This window comes from Mus pahari, chromosome 14, assembly GCF_900095145.1.
Source record: "Mus pahari chromosome 14, PAHARI_EIJ_v1.1, whole genome shotgun sequence".
NCBI lineage: Eukaryota > Metazoa > Chordata > Mammalia > Rodentia > Muridae > Mus > Mus pahari.
Window position 1 is genome coordinate 71,916,446 of NC_034603.1, and position 9,235 is coordinate 71,925,680.

The window sequence follows — 9,235 nt, forward strand, 5'->3', positions numbered from 1 at the left end:
ATCCCAGCCGTGGGAGAATCACTAAAGCCAGGTGAATGCTGTAATCCCAGCCGTGGGAGAATCACTAAAGCCAGGTGAAGGCTGTAATCCCAGCCGTGGGAGAATCACTAAAGCCAGGGGAATGCTGTAATCCCAGCCGTGGGAGAATCACTAAAGCCAGGGGAATGCTGTAATCCCAGCCGTGGGAGATGCAAATGGGAGGCTCAAGCGTGAAAGAACAGCCAAGGCGAAACAGCAAAGCTCCGAAACACAAAGACCTTCAAACAAACCCTCACCAAGTACTCATCAGGTTAGTACATACGAGTCAACTCTGTCTTAAAATGGCAATTAAGGGCCAGCAAGATGACTATCAGTGATGACTGATGACCTAGAGTTAAATCCTTGGCGTCCACATAATTTAAGGAAAAAATGAACTGCCAAATGTTATCTCTTAAAATCCAAACATACTCACTATGGCATATATGTGCTCCCTCACACAAAATCTGATTTTTTTGAAGATCAGTGTCCTGTTTTGCTGTCTGGACAGGCCTTCCAAGAACTGAGGTTATAATCACGAGCCACCAAATAATGACTGTTTTGCATGTGTGAGAAGAGTCCTCTCTGCGACAACCTCATGAAGTCCAGAGTTAGTATCAAACTAGCTGTGTAGTGAATAACTGAACTCTTGTGTAATTGTATCTTATGATGCTAAGTGATACAGGACTATATTTGTTCTGATGATCAAAAGCTATGCTGGGGTCAAGAACGTTAACTCAGAGTTAAGGACTACGTGCCTAGCGCATCCTTAGTCCTGGGTTCCAGACCAGCACTGCACCCCAAAATTAAACAAATAAAAGCAAAATGACCATGTAAACAAATTGCTGACATCATACCTCTGGTGAATTCTTATCCATGTCTGTTAAATCTTTTGAAAGAACTGAAAGAGCAACGTCTTTCTGAAGATGCCAGAGTGTTGTTGAGTAGATCTCCATTCCTTCAACTCTGAAACTCTCGATCCGTCTAACTTCTGAGAATATTCTTTCAGCCTAAAATGAAAGAACATGTAAATGAAACTGTACGTTCAGGCTAGTGCAGTGCAGTCTTTACAGGACTGAATTTCTGCTTCATGAGAGTTAGAAACTAGAGAAACCATTGTGAGATTTCAAATACTGAGCAATCATGCTTCAGTTAGCCTAGTTCCTGTATTTTAACTAGGGTTAAAGACATAAAGCCTGGGGTTGGAGAGATGGCTTAGTGGTTAAGAGCACTGACTGCTCTCCCGTTCAATTCCCAGCAACCACATAGTGGCTCACAACCATCTGTAATGAGTTCTGATGCCCTCTTCTGGTGTGTCTGAAGATAGCTACGGTGTACTCATATACATGAAATAAATAATTCTTAAAAAAAAAAAAAGACATGAAGCCTGAAAAGAAATTCCTATAATAATAATAAAAAAAAAGGTTATGGATAGAGCAACAGGCTCAGGGATAAAGAACACTGGCTGCCTTGCGGAGGACCTGGTTTTGGTTGGCAGCTTGTAACTATCTGGAATTGCAGTTCCAGGGAATCCAACGTCCTCTTCTGGTACCAGGCCCACGTGTGGTACACATAAAACATGCAAACACTCACATAAGACATAATTGTAAAAAGAGAGAGAGAGACAGGGAAGGAGAGGGAGAATATGAAATTATTCAAAAGCTGAGCTGAAACTTTTAGAGGCTAAAAAGGTGAACGGCTGCCAACTGTACGGCACACTTAAGAGTGAACACCGCCAAGCACCATGTCTGCTGGAGGAACAGAACCACTGACCCTTCCCACGGCCTCCCCATGGCTAACACGGCCTCCCCATAGCTAACAGGTCACTTTTTTCTCTCTCAAAATATTTACAGTTTCTAGAACTGTGCTTCTTATAAACTTTATAAAAACTTCACATTTATGTGTCACCTAGTTTTGATACCTTAGTAAATTCAAAATGTTCAAAGTTGTAGTTCAGGATAAGGAATATTTGGGTTGTATTTGATGAAGATGACAGAAACTAAGGGAAGAACTGTTATTTGCTTTTATGTATGTGGGTACTTGAGAGGCCAGAAGAGCCCATCAAAGCCCTGGAGATGAGTTATAGACTACCGTGACAACTGTGGGTGCTGGGAACGGATCCTCAAGTACAAGTGCTGTTAGCTGCTGAGTCATTCTCCAGCCCCGGGAAAGGACATTTATAAAGCCCCAAACACAGTGATCTGTCACGTAGAATCAGTTTGCTGTCCTATAAGTCCCCTCAAATATCTTTAAAAGAGTACTTCTAAAAGAAATAGGATATAACAAAGAAATTAGACACACAGATACCTTTTGGCTTCAAAAATTCCAGAAGCTATTGTCCCTTTTAAACTCAATTATCAGCCAGGACTGAATACAAAGCAACAGGACTAGCAAGCTGAGGCGAGCCTGGGCTATGTAGTGAATGCAAGTGGGCCTGGACTACATAGCAGAACTTTCTTTCCAGAATAAAATAAAAAGCCTGGTGGTGGCAACAAGTGTGTTTAGTACCAGCACTTGGGAGGGAGAGGCAGAGGGATCTCTGAGTATAAGGCCACCCAGGGTTAAACAGAAAAACCTTTCTCAACACCCCCCCCAAACAAAACAAAACAAAAACCCTAAAACCCATAACATCAAACAAACTAAACTCCACAAGTGATTATGACCCATGAGAACAAAACAGAAACTAATGAATTAATTGAATGACTGATGACAGAGCCCCCTCTCAGTTGGTAAGGTTGGCTTAGAATGCACGGAGCCCTGGATTCAACTCCTCCATGGGTTCATAAATCAGGGATGGTAGGAAACACCACAATCTAAGAGGGAAGGGAAGAGAATCAGGAGTTTGAGTAATCCTGTCTTATAGAGTTCAAGGACAGCCGGCCTGCATGAAACCCTATCTCAAAAACAAAACCATCCAGGTATGGTGGTGTATGTCTTTAATCCCAGCATTAGGGAGATGAGCCTGATCTATATAGCAGGTTCCAGGCCAGCCAGAGCTACCAGGTGAAAAGATCGTTAAAAACCTTGTTATTAGGACATTGTATCGTCAATTAAATATATTACTCTTCATAGCCTTAAGTTTATAAAGCACGCTAAATGCCAAACATTCCGATCAGTGTATAATTCTGTACACAATGTAGAAAGATTTATATTAACTTGATTTTCTAAAATCCTTTTCAAGAAAGCCCACTAAGTTTAAATTATCTCAATATAAGAAATAATTTTATTTATAACTCTGAAAAAAAAAAATAGAACCTCAACTGAGGAAACACCTTCATAAGATCCTCTGAATGTCTGAATGGCATTTTCATAATTAGTGATTGATAGGGGAGGGCCCAGCCCATTGTAAGAGGTACCATCCATGGGTTGGTGGCCCTGGGGTCTATAAGAAAATAGACTGAGTACAAGGAGCAAGGCAGTAAGCAGCACCCCTCCACCGCATCAGCTCCTGCCTCCAGGTCCCTGCCTTTTCTGAGTTCCTGCTCACTGCTTTTATTTTTTTTTTTAAAGATTTATTTTATGTATATAAGTACACTGTTGCTGTTTTCAGACACACCAGAAGAGGGCATCGGTGTGTGAGTGCTGGGAATTGAATTCAGGACCTCTAGAAGAGCAGCCAGTGCTCTTTTTTTTTTTTTTTCTTTCTTTGAGACAGGGTCTCTCTGTACAGCCCTGGCTGTCCTGGAACTCACTTTGTAGACCAGGCTGGCCTTGAACTCAGAAATCCACCTGCCTCTGCCTACTGAGTGCTGGGATTAAAGGCGTGTGTCACTACCGCCCGGCGCAGCCAGTGCTCTTAACCGCTGAGCTGAGCCATCTCTCCAGGACGCTTACTGCTTTTGAGGATGAACTGTTATATGGAACTGTGAGCAAAATAAACCCTTTCCTCCCCCCAGGTTGCTTCTGGTTATGGTATTTCACCACAGCAATAGTAATCTTTACTAAGACAATTATACATACTAGGAAAATAATTATATAAATATTATATAATAAATTAGTAAATATTAGCCTTTAAAATCTAGCCTTAAGCATGACAGTTAGAAAGATATATGTATCTTTGTATACTTACCTGCATGTATTCTGAAAGTTCAAAATAAGCCCGTCCAATCTGGCATAAGACCCAACCAGTACTGTAGTGATGAGAAGGTAGATGGCTCAAAATATTTATAGCTTCTTTGCAGTTGTATGAACACAAAGCTAAATAACCTTTTCCCATTTCACGAAGAAGGCTCATCAAACCTTCTAGGAGAAAACAATATGATAAACAAAGGAGAAATACATACAAGTTTGGTTTACTAAAACTGCTAACTACAAATTATTCCTTTTAAAAAATTCCAGTATTTGGGCTGACAAGATTGCTTTATAGTTAGAGGTTCTTGCCTGATGACCTGGGTTTGATCCCTGGGATCCCACATAATGTACACACACACACACACACACAATGTACACAAACACACACACTCTCTCTACGTGAAATAAAATAAAATGTAATTAAGTTAAAAATTTTCTTTAAGGGGGTTCAGTTGTTAAAAGCATTTTTTGTCCAGTTCCCAGTATTACATGGCAGCTCACAACCATCTACAATTCCTGTTCTATGGGATTCATGCTCTATTTGGGCTTCTTTGAGGATAAACATACCCATAGAAATAGGTAAAAGATAAATTTTAAAACATAAAAATATCCATTAAAACGATTTTTAATGCCAGTATAATCTAAAAACAATAAAGGCATGAAGAAACTTAATCAAAGAAAGTATAAAATAAAGTAGAAACAGAGGAAGTACAGTAAGCATTTACAAACAGACCTGCTGCTGCCTTTTGTAGGTTAAATGCCTGGACCTGAGGTGTGATTGTGGTTATTTTCCCTTCTGAAATGATAGAAGAGTCCAATTTTGTAATTTCCAGACTATCGTTTATGTTGGGTTGAGTTATTCCTCCTTTATTAGTTTTACTTTTTGTTTTTCTGTTAGGGATTTTAGGTGGAAACTTCATTTTTAACTTTTTGCTATTTTCCTGTAAAAAGGAATAAAATTCCACGCTTATCATACTCGTTCTTCTAGATGTCTCCATTAACATTTCCTACAAGTACTACACAGAAAAGAAACGCATAGTCCTCATTAGTCTTTTTGTTTTTCTCATCAGAAATTTTATAAAAACAAGTCTTCAAAACCGATTTGTTTGTTTGTTTTTTGTTTTGAGATGGGGTCTTACTTTCTGGCTCTGTTGACCTGGAACTTGAAGCAATCTTGCTTTACCCTCCCAAATCTTGGAATTACAGGAATGAACCAGCACACCACGAGTCACTGCATCTCCAATGGAACAGTACCCTGACCAGCTATAGTAACTGAGGTCAGTCTGCACCAAGGGCAGAGCTCTTCTGAAAGTGTATCACATTCTCATTTATTATTTAAAAATAAGAAAATGCCAACACTAATTATATCAAAGCACTACCACCACATTATATCAAAGCACAAAAACCACTCACTGTGATGGGTCAAAGGTTAATTATTCATGTCAGTCAGCAGATCAAGACAAAAAAGGTCTCCCCATCTTCTTTGCCTTTTAACTTTAAAAAAATTATTCTAGAAAGATAGTAACCAAATGCCCACTCAATCTTTTCTCAGTGATAAGATATAAACCACAAACCCCATACACACTTCCCAGTTTTATATGAATTCTTTTGCATGTGTATATATAAGAGCTGTATAATTTATCAAAGGCATTTGTGCAACTGGCCATAACAGTTATGATACAGAATTATTCTTCTAGAACAAAGAAATCCTTTTGTACTACATTTAAATTGTTGCATCTTTCTTCCAGTCTATTTCCTGAAAAAAGTCACTAACATTTTATTATGAATGGTCATTTCAAGACTGACCTATTATTTACCAATGACCAAGGAGAATCACAAAATTATAGCTAAGTTCTCCAAGTAAGAAATTATTTAGTTCAGCCTGGTGGTGCATCCCTATAACCCCAGCACCCTAGAAGGTAAGTAAGGCAACGTTCAGACCAGCATGATCTATATAATGAGCCCTCTAAAAAAAATTAAAACAAAACTATTTATTTGAGATGAAGTTAGGAATGAATAGAAATTTCAGCACAGGAAGTTTTAAATAAACAGGCAGAAATCTTTACCTTGGTTGTAGAACTGTCACTAGTGAAAAGGCGGGAACTTCTCCGAGGCAATGCGTTTGGGGGAGATGTGATAGTGGGGCTCAATACCTGAGGTGTTGTACTAAAAAAACAAAGACTTTTTTTTAACATTTGGCTTATGACCATTACCTATTTTTTCAACTCTGCTTTACTGAGATATACATTCATCATAAATACTCTAAAACTGGTCTTTTGTTTAGTTTCTTTTGGGTCTCTATGAAGACTCAGGATTTAAAACCTTCCCAGGCCAGAGGGGCCAGCTGCCTGGGTAAGAGTACTTGCTCTCTCTCCCAGAGGACTCAAGCTTTGTTCCTAGTGTCTGTGTTAGGTGGCTCATGGCGGCCACAAAGTCTAGTTCCAGGTGATACTGCTATCTCTTCCGGTCTGAGTGCACTTCCAAGTATTAGCATGCACAACACACACACACCCCCCCACACACACACCCACACCCCCCCCCAAACACCACAATAACAACATATATAGGCAACTGTCTAGAGCACACATTGGCGACCACAAAATGTTAAATAAAAAAGTTGGACACGAATCACTTAAATGTGGTATCTGTCAATAAACAATAATTATTAGAAAACTAAACAAAAATTACTAGAATAAACAAATTCAACCAGCTAAAAAAAAAGGTTTATGGGCTGATGAAATGGCTCAGCGGGTAAGAGCGCCCGACTGCTCTTCCGAAGGTCCTGAGTTCAAATTCCAGCAACCACATGGTGGCTCACAACCATCCATAACGAGATCTGACTCCCTCTTCTGGAGTGTCTGAACACAGCTACATATGTACTTACATATAATAAACAAATGAATAAATCTTTAAAAAAAAAAAAAAAGGTTTATTCTACTTAGACAACACGATGAACATTACTTCTGCACAGATTTACTTGAAATGCAAACCATAAGAATTCTACTTTAGGGCTGGAGAGATGGCTCAGAGGTTAAGAGCACCGACTGCTCTTCTGAAGGTCCTGAGTCCAAATCCCAGCAACCACATGGTGGCTCACAACCATCTGTAAAGAGATCTAATGCCCTCTTCTGGTGTGTCTGAAGACAACTACAGTGTACTTAGATATAATAATAAATAAATATTTTTAAAAAAAATTCTACTTCAAAATTTCATTTTCATGGCTATGCATGTTTTGACTACATGTATGAGTGCACCACAAGCAAGCCTAGAAAAGAGCGCTGTGTCCCCTGGAATTACAGACACAGTTACAGACTATGGTGAACCACCATGCAGGTGCTGCAAACTGAATGGCGGTCCTCTACAAAAGCAGAAAGCCCTCTAAACTGCTAAGCCATTGGTCTGTCCCAAACGTAACTTTTTTTTTTTTTTTAAAGTAAAAGGTCTTACTATGTATCCCTGTTTGGCCTGGAGTTCTCTATGTTCTAATATGTCCTTGAAACCAGCAATCTGCCTGTCTCTGTCTCCTGAGTGCTGGAATTAAAGGTGCATGCCACCATGCTTAGCTAAGAGTAATTCAATTATTAAGATTTGGTTTATTGCTGGGCGTAGTGGCGCATGCCTTTAATCCCAGGACTCAGGAGGCAGAGGCAGGCAGATTTCTGAGTTCGAGGCCAGGACAGCCAGGGCTATACAGAGCAACCCTGTCTCGAGAAAAAAAAAAAAAAAAAAGATTTGGTTTATTTAATTTGGTGACAGGATATAACTATGTAACTCTGGTTGCCCTGGAACTCATTATGTAGTGAAAGCTATCCTTGAACTCAGATTTGCCTTAGACTGTCTACCAAGTCCTGAGATTAAAGGTGTGTACTTATACACCCAGATTTTTTTATTTTATGAATATGTACAAGTGCTTGCATATATATATCTCACATCTCACAGGTAGCTGGAAGAGGGCATCAGAGTCCCTAAAACTGCAGTTACAGGCAGTTGTAAGCCACCCAAAAGTGGGTGCTGGGAAGTGAAGCCAGGTCCTCTGCAAGAAAATCAAGTGTTAGCCGCTGGGCCATCTCTCCAGCACCAAGAATTCTATTCTTAGAATGCAATTCAACTTAGCTGGGCATGGTAGGAATAATGCCTGCAAACCCTACACCAAGGGTAGTCAAGACAGACGGTTCTCGAATCAAGGACAATCTAAAAATATATACCTTGTCTCAAAAACAGAATAGAACAAACAGAAAACACAGTAAACTTAAAACTTAAAGTGATCTAATTAAGATTTGGGTAAGGGGTATAAGGAGACCCTGTTTCAAACAGAACAAGAAGAGTAGGCAACGAATGGGTCTGAGGAAAGAGCTGAGATGGCAGGGTGCCTCCTCAGTATGCACAAAGCCCTCGGTTTGAACTCTAGGTTTGAACTTGGTATGTTGCACTGATTGTAATCCCAGGCCTTTGGAGGTGGAGGCAGGTGGATTAGTAGTTTAAGGTCATTCTCAAGATACATAGCAAGTTTGCAGCCATCCTAGGATACATGACACCCTATATAAAAGGGGGAAGGCAGGAAGCTCATAGACTTAATACATCCTTCATAAAGAATGGGTAATTCTACTAGTTATCCATCTTGGTTTCTGAACACTTGGCAAAGCAACCTTAGAGATGAAGAGACATGCTCACAGGGCAACCTACTTTAAATAACTCTTCACTAGTGATTCTAAACTCTGCCATAACCTGACAAGTGACATCAACCTTTGTATCACCTGTTTTGGTCAAAGTTTCTAAAACTAAGATTTACATGTGCAGAAGCATGCAAAGGCCAGAGGAGGGCATCAGATTCACTGAAGCTGGAGTAACACGCTTGTAGCCCAAACCCTAGCCCTCTGCAGGAGCAGGTAACATTCTTAACCACTGAGCCAGGAAACAAAATGTCTTCCTTTTATTCCTTTTTATTCCAGTTTAAAGGTGTGTGCACAGGCTGGTGAGATGGCTCAGTGGGTAAGAGCACCCGACTGTTCTTCCGAAGGTCCAGAGTTCAAATCCCAGCAATCACACGGTGGCTCACAACCATCCGTAACAAGATCTGATGCCCTCTTCTGGAGTGTCTGAAGACAGCTACAGTGTACTTACATATAATAAATAAATCTTAAAAAAAAAA

General features: G+C 39.9%; 1 protein-coding gene across 8 annotated transcripts in view; it reads right to left on the bottom strand.

Annotated features, from left to right (window-relative positions):
* The window catches only part of Cdc27 (cell division cycle 27), a 48,491-nt gene that overhangs the window by 13,673 nt on the left and 25,583 nt on the right, over positions 1 to 9,235 (bottom strand). For 6 of the 8 annotated variants that reach the window (XM_021212079.2, XM_029545926.1, XM_029545925.1 and 3 more), the window contains 4 exons: positions 6,153 to 6,252; positions 4,820 to 5,027; positions 4,085 to 4,257; positions 873 to 1,025 (listed from right to left, as the gene is read on the bottom strand). In XM_021212079.2, the coding sequence (XP_021067738.1) occupies positions 873 to 1,025; positions 4,085 to 4,257; positions 4,820 to 5,027; positions 6,153 to 6,252 (634 nt within the window). The remainder of the gene's footprint in view (positions 1 to 872; positions 1,026 to 4,084; positions 4,258 to 4,819; positions 5,028 to 6,152; positions 6,253 to 9,235) is intronic. The other 2 variants (XM_021212077.2, XM_021212080.2) reach the window with 1 other exon arrangement.